At 39.2% G+C, this 19,065-nt stretch overlaps 2 protein-coding genes across 3 annotated transcripts in view; both read right to left on the reverse strand.

The window, feature by feature from the left end:
• LOC140077158 (P2R1A-PPP2R2A-interacting phosphatase regulator 1-like) overlaps positions 1 to 19,065 on the reverse strand; it is a 981,687-nt gene that overhangs the window by 608,216 nt on the left and 354,406 nt on the right. The window lies entirely within an intron of this gene.
• Positions 1 to 19,065, reverse strand: part of GPC3 (glypican 3) — a 296,911-nt gene that overhangs the window by 181,088 nt on the left and 96,758 nt on the right. For both annotated transcript variants that reach the window (XM_072123247.1, XM_072123246.1), the window contains exon 3: positions 12,909 to 13,600. In XM_072123247.1, coding sequence (XP_071979348.1) covers positions 12,909 to 13,600 — 692 coding nt within the window. The remainder of the gene's footprint in view (positions 1 to 12,908; positions 13,601 to 19,065) is intronic.

A 19,065-nucleotide genomic window follows, 5' to 3' on the forward strand; every position in this document is an offset into this window, starting at 1 on the left:
TTGCACCAGTTCTCTGGAATGCGCTACCCTACGCAAGAAGCACATTTCCTCCTTCCCCATTGGCACTTCTCCCCTCCCACTGGCTGAGATTACAGCAGGGAAAGAGAGGGAGCAACTGCCGAGCGAGGGGGAGACATGCTCCTGTGCTACAGTGTTAAAGACTGTACAGCCAGAGCATGGAGGGTCTCTGGTAACGCCCCCAGAGCCCTTCTGTATTTTTTTTTTAATTAATTTTACAAAAAAGGAAGCCATGTATAACAAATATAAGAAGATTATATCAGTAAGTTCACCCTTGTTTTTCATGATGGATTTTGATGGCAGATTTCTTTTAATAATGCTCACTTAAATGAAGAAAACATAGTTACAATAACAAGACTCCTTGACATCCCAGCTGTTCCATCCACAGCTTGTTGGAAGGATGATGAAAACTCAGTAACAGTAATGACTTGGTCCGGTCGCAGAACGTCCTCGATTTCTCCCACTTTGCTGATCTTGTCTTTGTGAGTGTTCGGAAGTTAATATGCAGTTTGCATTAGCTCTTGTCTGGAGCAGGAAATTCCATTTTCCGAAACTTTTTTATTGCTACTAAAGCAATTAAAAGCAGCAGTGCATCTTAAATGTGTTTCCATTTTTTTCTCACATCATTGCGTATAACTCTGTCAACTTTCAAATATCCAAGGTTTTTAATTAAAACAGCAATTAATATGGACTAAATAAACAAACATAATCTCACAGAGATTGAAATTGATGTTTTCAGTGGTCGGCACAGAAGCTGTGTAGCTTAAGTTCACAGTTCTTATGAGAATATAAACTACTGATCAACATTTCACAAAAAAAACTTTGGGAAACTTCCTAAAGTTGTTACATGTCACACAGAAAACCAACATTTCACAGGGAACTACACTAATGTGAAAAACATCAGGCACAAAGAAAACTAAAATGGAGAGAAAATATCTTTGAAACTGCAATACATGGTAAGTTTATGATTTTTACTGGTTCCTCAGCTCTCTCTGCCCCTCTCCCAGCAGTAAATCCCAGCATGTCTTCTCTTCATCTTCTATTCCTCCTTTCTATGTACATGGGCTTCTGTGCAGTTTTTTTCACAAAAGAAAAATATCGTATTTTTCGGACTTTAAGGCGCACAAAAATCCTTAGATTTTCTCAGAAATCAAAGTTGCGCCTTATAGCCCAGTGCACCTTATTTATGAACCATACTTCAGCTGCCTTGAACTGGTCTGCCACCTGCTGGTCATTCATCCTTATAATCAGGTACGCCTTATATATGAACCTAGACATTTAAGCAGGCATTTATTGATGGTGCACCTTATAATCCGGTGCACCTTATAGTCCAAAAAATATGGTAAGTTAAGTTGCCATAGGCTAGTGTCATTTGCTCTAACCAATCATCTGCATGTAACAAGCATCGATTACTTGCTACTTTTCATCATTATTTATAAAAAGTTTGGAAAAACTATGCGGAATATATAAACAATAATCGTTTAGCGAAAGAAGTGTACAATGCAATTATTTTAGGGTTTTTTTTGGGATGGACTTTTCACAGTTACAAAACAAAAAACAGAACCCTGTATTACATTAATTACATTGATTTAATAATTAATATTGTGTCCTCCGGGATCAAAAAAATATTTCATATTTTGGAGGTGCCCCACAATAAACGGGGCTATACTACATGATATAAACAGTGTTTGTGTTTTTTCATTTCTTCTTCATCGTAAGCAATGTCAGGTATTGCCGCCCAGCCATTACTGGAATTTGGGTTGCTGACACTGGTTCTGGAAAATATGAGGCTTTATGAACGCAAAGGCGCTGATTTATGACCGTGAAAATTTAATGTTCTCTTCCATCGTTTTACATCCGTTTTGCATCGGTTTGGCATTTGTTTTTCACAGAGCCTCATTAACTATAATCTGTGACTGATCTATAAAAAACGGTGACTAGGGTATGCTCTACTTTTTAACAGATCCAAAATAAGGTTTTTTAATGTAACAGCCGTGTAACTCTATTAAGTACACGTTAGGTTGGAGTCCTGGGTCTTAGGGAACATATGTAGATTATAAATGAACAAACTGTTCCAGCCGGTTTAATAAAAATCTTAAAGTTTATTTCTTCATTTAAAAATCCAAGTATCGTAGTACACAAAAACCGGAGGAAAGAAATGCAAAGTAGCTATAGCCTACGCGTTTCAATAAAAATATTTGACTCATGGCTCTTACTCTAAGCCAAGAGTAAATTTTTTGAAACACTTAGGCTATAGCTAGTTTACATCCCCCGCCTGCTGTGGTATACCACGATAATTGGATTTTTAAACAAACTTTAAGATTTTTATTATACTGACCGATAGCTGAAATGTCTGTTCATTTAGAAATTCTATTATATAGTAGTAAATTCTATTAAATAGTTGTAAATTTAGTACACCCGTGTGACAACAATTTAGGGAAAAAAGGGTGGCCCATGGTAATTTTTCTCTGTCTTGTGCACCTAGCATAAGCAATCCTTTATAGTACTGTACATTACAGGGCTCTAGTTACTAGTGTTGTCATAAGCTAAGCCCTGTAGACTAGGACTGTCCGTCATCAATGACGTAATGATCTAAATCTTGAAATCGTGACATTGGTGTTCATATTTTGCAATTAGATTGTGACTTCCAACCTATCACATGTAGCCGTGTGCCAGCCATGAGGTGAGTTAAGCATCTTGCCTCAGGCAGCACAACCTTCAGCAAAATAGGGGGCAGCACCAGGAGTACATCAGGAGTACAAATCTAGACCTCACATTTAAAATAGTGTCTCTTCATACCCATTGTCCATGGGTATGAGACACTGCATGGAGAACCTGTGTAAGAGAAACTAACTTGATATATACTATATATACTACTAGATGAGGTGCCATTCTATACCTCGCCTCAGGCAGTAGAGAGTTTAGGTTCACCCCTGATCACATGAATGATACAACTGTCTCAAATACCCTGACCTGCTAGATTTTTTTGTCAAAGATCAGAAGGGAGTAGGCTATTACCTGCAGTGTAAATTGTGGGTGATTGTGACTTCCTCATAATTTATATGGAGTGGAGTTGTTTGTTAATTTTGGAGATGTTTTTAACAAATCACAGCTCTGAAATAATCTCAGGACTAAAAGGTGACAAACATTTTTGGTTGTGTGACAGTGTAGCCCTTTCCTAAATCCCTCGATATCAAGCGGTGATGATCAAAGACCCCGCTGACTTATGTCTAATCCTAGCAGCACTTGCAGTTTGTTCATTTAAGAGTCACATTTGCAGTAGTGGATATCTTCTTTAATGCAAAATGTAAAAAAAAAAAATGTAAAATCGATGAGGCAGACATAATTGAATGAAAGTAATTGGCATTCATTCTCTCCGTCCGTTGTGATAATGGAAAGGGATATCTGCATAGTAAGTTATTTGGGGATATTTAGGATGTTCTAATGTAGGAAACGAGCATTGGCTGTGCCAATACAGATACAACCTATTTCAGGGAAACTGATTAAATTAAATTAACTCTTGTGGCAAGGTTTATGCAAATCCTGGGACTCAATTTAGATTTTCAACGCACCAAAAAGTTCCTGCATGAAGATCTCAGCTAGGGATGAATTTCCGAGTCCTTCTTCCCTTGGATACAATTCGGAGAGCAATCTGCCGTCTCGTTAATGGGAATGTTACTCTTATTTTAAGCCTGTGTTCCTCTTGAGGATTTGTGTCACTGCTGGTAAACTCCTGTGACAGGAGACATGCACTACAGATGACCTCAGATGTAGTGGAAATTATACAGGAAGATAACAAGACTGAACAAGGGGAACATTTAGCTTGCTAGACACAGGGAGCAGACCGGGATTTACTGATTTATTTCTTCCGATTTTTTGGTTCCCTGTTTTCAGAGATTATTCAATTTAAAATATGGTCGCTAGTTGTCATGTCCATCGGATACACAATCCTGCATCCTGATAGGGTGAAGTAAATAGAATGTGTCAAGCAATCTGCCTTATCAGGGTGAATCTGAATGCACCAGAACCAAAATCACATTTAGATTATACTGCTTAAAGGGCATTTACTGGGGCAATTCAGAGGAGGAATATTTTTTTTCCATTTTTAATGAATATTAAGAATGCAATTGATCTTCAGTCACATAAATTAATAGTATTTTTTTTTATCTAAAAACATATCTGCCCATTTTGTGATGTGAACATATTCAGTGTGTAGGTTGGGAGCCACAGTGACTAAAGTCTCCCTCTGACCCGACAGATACAAAAAAAAACATCCTATGCCTCTGTTGGGTCAGGGACCAGCACAAGTTCTGTTAATTCACAAAAAATTGCAGAAAATACAGTGACCCAAAAAACGTATACTGCATGCTGTACCTGTTTCACCAATTGAGCCAATGGACAATGGCCTTTACCAAGAATGCTCCCTTTCACAATGTCAATTTAGTTGACATAGTGCTCCATAACCTGGTAATCCACAGTCACATATTCACCCATGTTGCTACTCTATGGCTGGGCACCCATGTTAAAGGACTGACTTGCGTCTAGTAAATGGCATAGTTGTCTAGTAGATGGCATAGTTTTCCCATGTTCGGGAACACACAGATTCTCTTCTCTTTATAAAAATATTGTCTGGCCTATATCACTGGAGCACCTCTTGGCTCCACCACCTGATAATATATACATGCCCCCCACCTGTACTCATTGCAATGAACAAAGAGGGGAGTGCTTATGTTATCAGGTGGTGGAACCAAGAGCTGCTCTGGTGACGTAGGCCGAAGCACCTCCGATTTAAATATTTTTATTCAGTCTTTTTAGGAGAAACTGTCTGTTCCTGGACATGTGAAAAACTTTAGGCAATATTAAAACGACCAAGCCAATTTTTGGCCATGAAAAATGGATGAAAATTAGGTTAATCTGTGTGTCATAGGTTTTTAACTGATACTTTTAACTGATTGTAAACCAATGGCTCTAGCCTTATGTTCACTTGTACTTTGGCTGGGAGACAGCCACAGAAATGGTGTCTTGATCATGGCCCCATGGCCTTCTATTGTGCTTGTTCACTAAGGGTCCGCGGCCGCACTTTCGTCTGTTTTTTCCAGCGTTGTCGGGATTTGGGCCGCTGAGACAAGTATTAAAGTGGGGATTGTGTCGCACGCGATGGGATTGTGGCGCAGCTGCGCTGGCTTTCATGTGACAGAAAGCGAGGGGCGGGCCGTCGTATGATCCGACTGATTCGGACTGAGCACGGGATTTAACTTTCAAATTGTGTCGCAAGATCAAGCATTTACATGCACCGGGAAGAAGAAGGTGAACTCCAGCGCACGATTTTAGTGAATTGTGGCACAGTGCATGATCGTCGGAAATGGGTAAGTAAATGAGCCCCCATGAGGCACTGTACATCACTGCTCTGTGAACAAGCCGACTGCCCGAACCTCAATAGAAATGGCACATCCTTTTCTTGCACTTCTTTGCAGCGCTGGCAGTCACTTTCTATTCCCATCCACGTGGTGAGCAGCGATACCCACTGATGTCAGATGGGCCACAAGCAACAGCACACGGACAGTTTCTTGTTGCCTGCAAAATGCACAAATGTGTGTGAGGTCTAAGAATGATCAGTGAAAAAAAGGATCATACCAGGACATGTTCTACTATTTATTGGAAAGATAAAGTGAATTGATCCATTAAAAAATGGAAGAAAACACAGCGCACGGCCATTTTTGACTGCTGTGTGAATGAGCATTATTTTTTGTCTGGAAATGCATGTTTTTCCCTGAAGGATGTATCTGCCATTTTGCACTAGTTTTGTAACATTTTGAGCCGTGGCCACTGCTGTGTCTGGCAGAGTTTAGAGATAAAGATTGACCACAATATTGGGGACATTGTCACTTTTAATAGTATTTTAAATGGGGTGCTATAGGGAAGAGGGTATAACTTGGGAATCTACATAAAGAGACAACTAGACAAGAGGGGGCAATATGGGAAGAGGCTGCAGAAAAGGGAGCATTAAACTGTGTGGTGGACACAGACAACGGCCTTGCACAAGGTGGGACACACTAGAGGATGGGATAAGGGGAGGGTCAAGGACAGGGGTTGTGAGCAAAACATTAGCTACATCTTTTATCCCTCATTCCATAAAGTTGGGTGGTATGTAAGAAGCTTATAAGTGCCCTATACAAGTTTGTTTTCCCATCACACGGCAAACAAAAGTTTATCCTTTCCACTCCATGATCTTGGACGACTCTGATGCCCACCCTAGCATGAAAGTACATTGAGAAATAACTCTAAACCATGATTAGGTTTTCAATAAAAAATTATTTTACTGAACAATATTCGGAACAAGATTTCATATTTTGCTCCAACCTGTAAATCCAAATAGGAAAGAAGAACTTATTTCTTAAAGTAAAGTCCTTGCATCTTTCAAGCAGTAGCAAGTTCATGTAAAGGCCTGAATATCCTTCATGGCTTTATGTAAATTACCTCTGAGTGCTCCAGAAACCACTTAGTACCTCAAGGTCTTAGGGTCAAAGTATATAAGTAAAAAGAATTTATTACGGAGAATCTTATATTTCAACTTTATTAAGTCTCGGCAGAGACAGAAATGGAGGATGCACCTAAGGAAGTGATTATAGGGAGATTTTATACGAATGAATGCGTGTAAATATTTATAGACTGTTGCAGCGCCTAATAATGCAGGGAGACGTGATTGAGACCCGCTATACATCCTATCCAAATGGATTAAGCCATACTTGCCATCCAAGAAACAAATAAATAGCTGTGATTTATGGCTTATGTAAATCTGACGTCTTAATACGGCTACTGTATCCCTGGCCGGCGGCAGCGCGGAGGGCTGTAGACATAATACCCTTATCACTCTTAGCGTTGTTTAATAAATACTCCATCTGCGCTAAGCATCCCTATTCATTTCCTGACAAGAGGCTTAAAAGAATTACAACATCTGTTTAAAGCATCACAATATATCTCCGTGTGTAATTGTTGGAAAGCGCACGGAATAGAGAGCCACAAATCTTCTAGCCATCTATTTTATAGATGATACGACAGCGGAGCAATGGTAATGGCCGGCATACATTTATATAAACAACATTGCAGCAGGGAAATTAACAGACCACTTCATCATTATTCCTAATGGCTCTTATCAAATCAGAAATTTAGCATCTAGATGATTGGCCGTGCCAACAGCATTAGGGTCGCTGAGCCCAGTTATACCTATAGTTTTCTAATACAATTTATCAGTTTTTTATTAATAGCACAGTTTAATGGTATTCAATACTGCACCCTTACACAAAAATATATATGGCCATTTTATAAGGACAATGATTGACATATAAAAGAATGGCAGTGGCCAGCTGCACAGACGCAACAACGCTTGGCACAGCCCTCTTTCCATCACATGTGGGAAGGGGGTCAGCGGACGTCTTCTCCCAAAACAGGTGTGAGTCTTAGAGCTTGGACCACAATATACCGTGGGTATGTTTTAAATCTATGTCACGTCTACTTGGGAAATCAGCCATTAGAAATTTACTAATTTACACTAAACATACCTGTCAGCATCTTCTCCCCGATGTCAGAACGCACCTCGCTAGCCTTGACACAGAGAGTACTTACAAAAAAAAAGTTGTCACCCAGGCGTTTCAGGCTCATAATTATGCAAAATACTCACCTTCTCTACCATGCTGGCGCCCAGTGATGTCCCTCAGGAAGTGTCTATAAATATGAGCCGAGAGCGCAGCATGATGTACACAGAGTACCCTTATATATAATTATGCACACCTCCTGCATGACATCACTAGCTACAGCAGGGGAGAAGAGGTGAGTATTGCGCTGAAGCATGCACAATTACTAGCCTGGTGTGCCTATGTGATGTACACAGAGCACCCTTATATAGAATTATGCACACCTCCTGCATGAGGTCCCCGGGCTAAAGCAGAGGAGAGTAGGTGAGTATTGTGGTGGAGACATGCATAATTATTAGCCTAGAGCACCGTCTGTACACAGAGCACCATTGTATATAATTATGCACGCCTCCTGCTCCATGACATCACCGGCACCAGCAGGGTAGAGGAGGTGAATATCATGCTGGAGGGGTGCATAATTATTAGCCTGGAGCACCTATGTGATGTACACAGGGCACCCTTATATATAATTATGCACGCCTCCTGCGTGACGTCATCAGCTCCAGCAGGGGAGAGGAGGTGAGTATCAAGCTGAAGGGGTGCATAATTATTAACCTGGAGCGCCTACGTGATGTACACAGAGCACCCTTATATATAATTATGCACGCCTCCTGCGTGACAGTGGAGGGGTGCATAATTATTTAATTATCATATTTTTAAAAGTATTTTTTGCAGGTACTCGCCATGTCAAGATTAACGAAGATATGTCCCAGCAACGGGGAGAAGACGCCAACAGGTACATATTATTTGTGTAAATTAGTAAAACCCTATTGGTTCATTTCCTTTAAGTGCTATACTCTATATTATATAGTCTTCCCATCTTCTTCATTAATCAGCTTTTACTTGAAGTCAAATAGACAGAAACTGTGTTATTCCTAATTTACACATACTGTACTACCGATATCTGCAAAGTTTGTTGAAAAGTTAGGTGCAATTTAAATTTTTTTCTTTCTTCCAATCCTCTAAGTAGAAGTAAAAACCAAATTATCTGATAAGGGAGCCTTTTTCTTGGCACTATAAAGCCAAATATGTACAATCTTTAATTGTCATTAAAGTAATTAAAAGAGACTTCATAACATGGAAAGGTATTAAAAGTTTATTCTGCCTTGGACATTTTTTTAATATTTTAGTTAAAAAGATATTTTGTGGGAGCTTAGACTACTTTAGAATTGATGTAAGAGTATGATGGTTTGAGATTTTCTAGAAAAACACCATTTTGTGGGTGTTCATGTGTTTTAAACAAGGCCAAGATCAATTATTCTACAGAATTTATGGGGTGTTGGAAGCTTGTGACCATGGTCTCAGGTTCCGCTAGAGTTGCGTTTCCTAACACAATGTTAGCTTACTTGGGGGGTGGGATGTGATCGGTAACTAGCAGCTGGTGTTTTGTATTGTTTAAATGCAAGAGACCTTGTCCATATGTGATCGGGCAGGGTACCGCCCGAAAAGGGTGTGAGTGAAAAGTTACACTTTTTTATGATTGAAGGAAAGGCCTAGCAACCATAGAAGTTGTACATAGTTTGATTGATTGACACAAGATAGTAAGAAAGTCCAATTAGTTGGGGTCCAACTGCTTGGAACCACACTGATAACAAGTGAGGAGAGCCGATTGAGTGTGCAGCCAGCTGATACATCCATGAATATGGGGGCATCAGAAATTGACAATGCCCACCTATCTATCTTAGATATTGAATTGGAGTGACATGGACACCTAAACGCTGTGCTCGTAATTTCCGACATTCCCTCAGCATTGAATTAAGCAGCAGGACATATTTTTAGCCTGCTGCTCCATCAATTAGTGAAAACGGGATCACCATTCTTGTGTTCAGATCCTGTACGAAGGGGAGAACAATCAAATTTGGTAAATTCGTGTATTTTACGCCTATGAAGAGACCTGTACTATAAATGATATATGATAGTTAGGGGGCCTGGTACAGATTTTGCATTGGGGCACTGCAGTTTCAATATTTCGCCTCCGCTCGCCACACAAGGAGCGCGTAAATCCCAGATTATTTTACAACTGCTAGAACATACCAAACACCATGTTCTCTTTCTGATTGTAATCACAAAATAGCCTTGATCCCATAACAGCTAAAATTTGTGTGGAGCTGACGCGCAGCGTAAAACACATTAAAAGATAATATAACATCAGCGCAGTAAATCACAAGCATCTTTAAGTTTTTTCCCCTACGCACTGACAATGTGACACTTTGTTTAATCATCTTGCTGATAAAAACTCGGTCCTGACTTTGATAAATCAAAACTGGTTAAATTGTTGTTTTTCCCAATGAAGATTAAAAAAAAAGGGACAGAATGTAATGAATGTACGCCGACACGTATAAGAGGCAAAAAACTCGGCATTGTAACTCTGTAAGTAACGACTTTTCTTCGAATATTTTCAAAACATCAATCTGGCGCGCGGGGGGAGTTATCGATTAGATGCTGGAGCCGCAGGACAATATTTCATCCCTTGGCGATGCAGTACATATGATTATTGAAAGCCGTGTTTAGTGTACAATACAGGAGCTAACCAGACAGATTGCCTCATTAGAGATAATGCTCTGCCTGCATCTCTTTATTCCACAATCATGTCTGGCGCTGATTAAAAAGATACCAACCATTGTACAATAAAACAAACCTGAACGTACAAAAGGTTCAAAACACTTCAATCCAGAAGCGAAAGGAGGATTTTCGTTTTTAATAGACGGTATTTATAATAGGGTGGCAGATGGTAAAAATGTGCAGATTTTGACACCACGGATGCTTCGTTCTTTTCTAATAGTTTCTTTGAGCCAATGTGTCAAAGAACTTTAGGAACAAGTATCAGAGTGACTCATAATGGAACAAAAACAAAATACATGAACAAAATTCACATAAAATGGAAAGCTACAAAGCAATAGGGAAGATTAAAGGGAACCGTGATGGGTTTTGTGCCAATTTTTCACATCTTGTTATGAGGGTGAACAGGTGGAAGAGATAGATGTGTAAAATAAAGGTCCAAAAGGTGACCAATTATTTATAGAGAGTGGATTAGGGCTTCCTAATGTTGCCACCCTTTAATACAATTACTTTTTTTGTTGCTGCATCATAACAGTGATTATGATACATAACAGCAGCAAAATTACAGTTATCCCCCCAGTAGACACAGCACCTGCCCCGCAGCAGCCAGTAGTCAAAGTGATGCCCCCAGGAGTCACAGCACCTGCCTGCAGCAGCCAGCAGTCACAGTAATTCTCCTAGTAGTCACAGCACTTGCCCGCAGCAGCCAGTGGTCACAGTGATGCCCCCAGTTGTCACAGTGATGCCAACAGTAGACAGTAGTAACAGTGATGCCCCCAGTAATCACAGTCCCTCAGTAGTCACAGTAATGCCCCACAGAAGCCAGTAGTTACAGGAATGTCCCCAGTAGTCACAGCACCTGCCCGCAGCAGCCAGTGGTCACAGTGATGCCCCCAGTTGTCACAGTGATGCCAACAGTAGACAGTAGTAACAGTGATGTCCCCAGTAGTCACAGTCCCTCAGTAGTCAGTAGTCCCAGTAATGCCCCACAGAAGCCAGTAGTCACAGGAATGTCCCCAGAAGTCACAGGAATGCCCACAATAGCCAACAGTCACAGAAGAATATGAAAAAAATATATTAAAACATACATACCTGGTTCCTCTCTGCTTATTCACTGCACGCTTGCGGTCTGTGTGATAGATAGAGAGCAGTGGTGCACAGGAGCTAAAAGTTCCACTGCCACAAGAGGGAGGTAGAAGCCAACACTGTCACCTGGAGTGTCTCAGTTCCTAAGACCCTAGGATAACACATATTTTTGATGGTCTTAGGTGACCCCTGTCAAAAGGTCATTTAAGCCCCAAAGGGGTTGCAATCCACAGATTGAGAGCCGCTGCTGTAGGGTGATCCACCTGCTCTTGGATGCTGCTCTTGGTTTTGACTCTTCCTGGGCCCTATTACTAGCATCTTATGGATTGCATGTCTCACTCCTGAGATTAGCCCTGCCATCTTGAAGTCTGAATTTGACATCTGTTTTGGTATCTGTTGTTGTAAATGCTGCAACTCTCCTCTTGTTTGTTGTTGTCCAAGGGTTCAATTTCACCGTCAAGTAAAACACTGTGTTATCTGCTTTTTATCTGCTTATTTATTGCTGTTTTCTGTCTTATATCACACTCATGTTACACAAAGGTAGATTTACTAGTTACTTCCTATATTTTCTGTAATATTTCTACTCAAACTAAGTTTAGTTGAGTGAAGAACGCATGGCATAGTGAGGCTCATTGATATTCCTTCTGTCACTCTATGAACTTAATAAAAGTCAAGAGGTGCTTGCTGGGCAGCTCCAGCGTCGCTAAAGGCACCGCCACTCAATGCACAGAGCAGGACCTAAGTCTTCGAGGCGGCACATCAGACCTCAGACCCAGCTAGTCTGACAGCATGTGATTATGCTCTCGCTTATGGAGGAATATCTTGCCATCCCCAGCTATTTCTCACAAGTGAGGAATGGAGCAAATGTGTAGAATGACATCAATAATGAAACATTATTGGATAAAACAAAAAAAGTGAGAGTAAAAAATTTTTTTAAAGGAAGACAGGCAGAATGAGAGATTTGAAGAAGATGTTTAGGAAGTAATATGAACTTATTACAAATATGTATGAGACAATTGGGGTATGGAAGAAGACAACCTGAGTAAGAAGAACATCAAGTGACATAGGAGGCAACTGGATGATGGGTTTATAGCTCTTGACAAATAAATGGTGAAAAGATCTTGACAGATAGATACCGTAGTATCGATTTTAGCAAGTACTCTCTTTTCTTCATGACTGTATCAGTATACTACTACGGTCAAATTCTCAATAACACTATACAGTCATACAGCGATAGTTATATCGCTAATATCAACCAGGTATGACATGTTTTTGTTTTTTTTACAATCTCTCACATGCACAAGCATATACCAAAAGATGCTGTTGAAGAAAACATGGATTGTGCCTCCTATGTACCCCCGAGATGAAGCAATTATTCCCTCTCCTGTAGAAAGGTTCAAATTGGTGTTATTAATAAGGAAACCCTTCAATACTCAGCAATGTAATGGATCCACTCAGATTAAGAAACGTTTCAAAAACTCTTGTTTTCAGTTCTGACAATATGTTTTGAGGACATTTCTCTAAACTTTTTGGAAAAGCAAAAATGTAACTTACCACACTGGAAAGCTTTCCTCCATTCCGTTCAACGTGTACTACAGCATCTTGAATGAGTGAAAACAGATTAAGTAGAACACGTTCTAGGTCATAAATCCCATGCATTTCTTTGGCAAGTCTCTCAATCGATGCAATGTATTCATTCCAGTAAGAGTCAATTTCCCCAACGCTAGAAAGGCAACCCCGCATCACAATTCCACAATATCCAGCGCATGGCCGTGCCAGTAAATGACCTTGGCAATGGGAGCAGTACCACATTTTCAGAAGTCCTCTACCACAGTCCTTATTGAACTTTAAATAATCAGTAGTATTGATCACTTCTATTCCAAGATTCAGAGCCTGCAGGAAAACGCGAGAAGCCTGCAAGGATTTGGACACTTGCGTCATCATTGTTTTTGGATACTGACCAAACGCATTGACATCTCGTCTGGCAAGCCGAAGACATTCTACACTTTCCACTGACTCTCGGAATCCAGGGTTCAAGTAATTGCCATAGACTACCGGGAACAAGCCATCGAAAAACTCATTCACCATATCATTTACATTAATGTCTGAACCCAAGACATAGAGTGAAATGTCTGTGAATAATTCACCGACTAACTTAAAGGTCTTCAATGAGATGTTTTGGTAATGAGTCTTAAACATTGTGTTTGTATAATTCCTTGCATGCCGTATTACCATCTCAAACGCTTCTGCAAGAAAAGAGAAAAGAGAGAGATTGAGCGAAATGCAATTTGAATCCACTTTCATACATTCATTCATCATCGAATAGTTTCTTTTCAAGCGTCAAAATTCACGAGACAAGGATGGATTTTATGCGGCCACTCATTTTTCTGCAGATCTATCAAAAGTGGCAATGTAAAATGCTTCAATGTCTTATTCAAACAATTTTCCCTTTGTGCCTAAAATGCACTTTTATGTACATATTGTATGCTCAACATATATAAGCATCGAGGAAAGCTTTTATGAAGAACAATGATCACGTCACAAGACGAGAAGTAACTGCTAAGCGTCACCCTGCCAGATAAGAGCACTTCAGCGCACCTATAATTGCCATATTATATAACAGTTTTGTCACAGGATTTTATGAACTATTGGAGAGAAGCTGATGAGAAGCTGCACAAGAGACGTACTTCTAGAGCTGGGTACCAGCAACATAAACACTAAATCATAAGTGTAAACATTGTCAAAAGTTTTAAAAGAGATAATCCATTAATTTATTTTATTTTTATCATAAATTATTGGTTAAATGATTTATTACACATTGTATCTATGGGCAGGCTAGCTTTATAATGGGGTAGCTAGCTATATACTGGGGGCATGGGCGGGCTGGCTATATACTGGAAGGAAGAAGGCTGGCTAGCTATATACTGAGGGCATGGGCAGGCTGGCTAGCCATATACTGGGGGCAGGGGGCTGGCTAGCTATATACTGGGGCAGGGGTTGGCTATATACTGAGGGCATGGGCAGACTGGCTAGCCATATACTTGGGGGGGGGGGCAGGTTGATGGCTATATACGTGGGGGAGGGTGCTGGCTAGCTATATACGGGGGGCATGGGGCTGGCTAGCATTGGAGGCTGTGCCCAATGCATTTCCAACCAGGTTTATACTTGAGATAGGTTTTCCCAGTTTGTTTGTGTAAAATTAAGAGCTGCAGCTTAATTGCGACTAAAAAGCAATAATTGATACCAAAACCGTGAAAAAAAACAGGTACAAGTTCAACAAAAAAAATGATAAATCTTCCCATTGTTTAAACAGTATCTCGGATTATGTAGAACATAGGTTAAGGTAAATTTGTATGCAACTCGTAACAGGTATAGCTTTCAAATATAGCTTCAGACAACATTGGGAGACATTTACTTACCCGGTCCGAGGAGTTCACAGAAAGTGTATTGTCTGCCTGGGACTAAAGTAACAGAGCTCACAGTAGCCAGAGAGGTCCATCTGTAACTAGGGGTCATATGTCGGGTGTATTAAAGTGAGGGATTGCATGTAATAATATAAAAGCTCCTCTTCATATTCAATAACTTATCTTCATAAATTCTAGTACAGTAGAAGACTGTCGGTTCCTACATTAGACCCAGTTTCATTGGTCTAAACTAGGCAACAGAATTTTTGGCACACGGACAAATTCCAGTTGGGAAAAGTGACAAAAAAAAGCCTGGTTAAATGTGGCGCAAGGTTTTTTTGCACCAATTCGTTAGAAGTCTGGCATAAGTTCATGAATAAATTCCCCCCATTATATTTCAAACTTTGGGGTTTTTTTTAAATTTATTTGTCCTTCTTAAATATTGTATTATATAATATAAGAGTATGGAGCGCTTGGTTTACACCATTTTCTTGCCTCTGCACACTTGAGTTAGTATGTATAAATGTACCCTAGTACTTTTTTTTTCGATCATGATAAAGATGATACCAAGCTGGTTGAGATCCATGTAGGAGTATTCAAAACACCCACCAACACCTCCCAACCCCATACATATATGCAATTTAAAAAAAAATATATGGCTAGGGGGGTCTGTAATAATAAAAATATTCAGCCGCTGTGTAGTCCATCTAAAAAATAAAAGAGGGTGGTGGTGCCATCCCCACCACCACCACGCAACTGCTACACCTACCTCTGTTTATTTACAAACAGACTGCACAGCAGCTGAATGAGAACGCCAGAAGAGGTATAAGATGTTTATTATTTTTACATCTGCCCTTCCCCCAGCCATATACAATTTTTTAAAAAAATTCTGCAAAACACCTTTAAATTAGCTTGAGATGCATGAAGGTAAGTACCAGCCTATGTTGATCACATTAACAAGAAAAATATTATCACTATCATATATATATATTCTTGGATAACGCCTGAATGGTTTTATGACTTCACCATAAGAACAGCTAAAGAAAAAGTCAATCGTAAACTCCCACACAATCCTAAAAAACAGGAAACATCTTGCAGATGGTGATTAGTGGCAAATCTTTGACTCCTCCAGTGCTGCGCCATACTCCGCTTTTTCGCACTAGCATTAAAATCTGGAACATTTAAAGAATTTTTTCAGTTTTATAAAAATTTTGTTAACTGAATAATAAAAAGATACAGTTTCTTTTTGCTTCGGTTGGATATCATCTTGGTGGGACATCATGAGTTGAAATTTATTTAATAACTGACTTAGATAAAACCAAAAAATAGAAAAAAAAAGACAGCAACTGAAATTACTTCTGAGCTATGATGTGGGTGATGCACGCAGCTGTAGATCCTGGTGTATGGGATCCAAATACTCACAAAATATGGAAAAGCCACAGCGTCCGATGCAATTTAAAGAAGGCGGTACGACTTTATTCGCATGGGCATGAAAAAAGCAGCAACGTTTCGATTCACCGTTTTTCATGCCAATGGGAATAAAGCTGTACCGCCTTCTTTAAATTGCATAGGACGCTGTGGCTTTTCCTTATTTTGTGACTTAGCTTCAACCATACAATAGACCAGTTTCTTTACATAATAATTTATCATTCTTTCAAACTAAAAGCATGGCAGAAATAAGAAATTATTATAGCATTAGATGGCTTTGGTGCTCTAATCATAGAAGAAGTTGGTTGAGTTGGAATAATTATAAATTAACTTGGCTTAGGAACCATAACCACAGATGAACTTGACTGAGCTAAAGTTACTATTAATCAACGTAACCAATGTAGATTAATGATAGATAACCTCATCTAATATACTATAATTATAAATATACATGGCAAGGCTTGTAGGATTAACCATAAATTCAGTATTAGCTGAAAGACATAACTACAGTTGAATGAGGCTCAGTTGGGATAATCACAGATAAACTTGGCTGAGGAGTCATAACCTCAGATGAACTTAACTGAGTTGAAGTTACCATTAATGGACTCAACCAATGTAGCATAACCATAGTTAACCTCATCTAAGATATCATAATTATTAATAAACACAACACGGCTTTTAAGATTAAGCATAAATCAAGTATTAGCTGAGAAGACATAACTACAACTAAAGGTGGAGGCTCAGTTGGGGTAATCACTGATGAGTTTGGCTGAGGAGCCATAACTACTGATGAACTTGACAGCACTAAAGTAACCATTAATGAACTCAACCAATGTAGCATAACCATAGTCAACCTCATCTAAGACATTAAAATTAGAAATAAACATGGCTTGGCTACTAGGATCAACCATAAATCCGGTATTAGCTGAGAAGACAAATCTACAATTGAAGGTTGAGGCTCAGTTGGGGTAATCACAAAAGAACTTGGCTTAGATGATATAATTATAATTGCAGAGTAGAAAAGTACTTATGTGCTGAGGTAAAACGATGTTTCATATGTTAATCATAGAATAAAATTCCTAAGCTATTGTAACTTTACATGAAGTTGGGAAATTGGTTAAACATAGGAGAAAAAAACTAACATAACTGCAGATAATTTGGGATGCACTTGGGTAAACATAGACAGAACTAGTATAGCCACAGAGAGACTTGGATAAGCTTGTATAATCATAGATGAACTATTCTGAGCTGGTGTAGCCACAGATGTACTTTGATAAGTTTGTATAACCATAGATGCACTTGGCTGAGCTGGTATAATTATGATAGCAGAGAAGAACAATGGAAATACAGTAAAAAGTGCTGATGTAAACCGTCATTGTAACCGTACATGGATTGGCTAAGTTGGTTTACACATAGATGAAGTTAGAACTTGGATAAGCTTTTAGAACCACAGGTTAACCATTTGAGCTGGTATAACCACAGATGAACTTGGATGAAATAGGGTTATCTAGGTCATCTATTCGACCTAGTATAGTATAATCACCAATGAATATGGTTAAACATGCCGCAGATGAATTGAGATCAGTTGGTGTCACCGTATACTTGGCTGAGCTGGTAGCCCCACAAATGAATTGGTACAACCACAAATTAACTTTGTTGAGCTGTTTAACCATAGAAAAACCCAGATTAAGTTTTTTCACTGGCAAAATCTTGAATGCATTTAGTGGAAATAATCAAAGTTTGGTGATCTGGCAGAACCATAACTCAACTTTTTTCAATGATTTATCATTCTATATTATGTAAAGTCTAAGGACCCTACTTCGTAAGAATAACAACAAGGCCAAGTCTTTTGTGAATCACAAACTATGATATAAAAGAAGATTTAAAGGACATCTACCACCAGGATTAAGGTTTGTAAACCAAGCTAACAGACATGCTGGTGTGTGCCTCCTCTGTTGGGATCTATTTTTATTTAGCTTCTTTTGCAGTTTTTACTAAAAAAGGTTTTAAAGATTATTCAAATGAGCCTAAGGGGCTCTAGGCTCAAAAGATGTCAAAAGAGCCTGGAGCCCCTCAGGCTCATTTGCATAATTTTTTATAACTTTTTTTATAAAAAAATTTCATAAAAACAATGGCTTAAGAAGCTAAAAGAAGAACAAATTCTGACAGTGGGGGCGCACACCAGCATGGCTGTGTGCTTGGTTTACAACCCTTTAAAGCAAATATGGTAATCATCAATCCTTACCAAAACTTCTCATCACAGAATATAAAGAAGTCTAGTATTCATCAGCACCTATCACTTACAGGAAGAGTTGTGGTCCATAAATCCTTGGAGTTTCTTTAATCTACAGTCTTTGTTCCAAATCAGAATTTTGTAGAAGAATAAAAAATTTTGCTTAGGGCCATGTCTGTGGGCTGCATACTTTATATCAAGTAGCACATTGATTATATTAATCATTTAGCTTACTCATGCTGTGTCATTAGGGTTCCTTTATTTACTGTGCAAAATGAGAGCCTGAAGAGCCCATAAATGAAGTAATAGTGCTCTTACTCTTTGATTCTTCTGTGTGTCCTGTCTCCATGTTGTCTGCATTCTTCACTTAATTGCACACAAATTAAAGCAGCTAGTTAAAGAATAGCTAAACCCTGACAGAACATAGGGTTTGGCAAAATGAGTGCACTCCTTTCCCACACAAAATTGTGTCATTCACCTCTAGGGATTAAGTAAAAAGTAACCATCAAGTTCAGAAGAGAAAAAGTTTAAGATGCAAATCCGAGGTTTTAATGACATTGTCCATCCAATGCTCGGAATGACCGCGGTTTCAATAAGAAAGGTGAATGTAATTGACAAAAATAGAGAACGGTGAATTGTGATATCT

The sequence above is a fragment of the Engystomops pustulosus genome, chromosome 9, assembly GCF_040894005.1.
Source record: "Engystomops pustulosus chromosome 9, aEngPut4.maternal, whole genome shotgun sequence".
Lineage (NCBI taxonomy): Eukaryota > Metazoa > Chordata > Amphibia > Anura > Leptodactylidae > Engystomops > Engystomops pustulosus.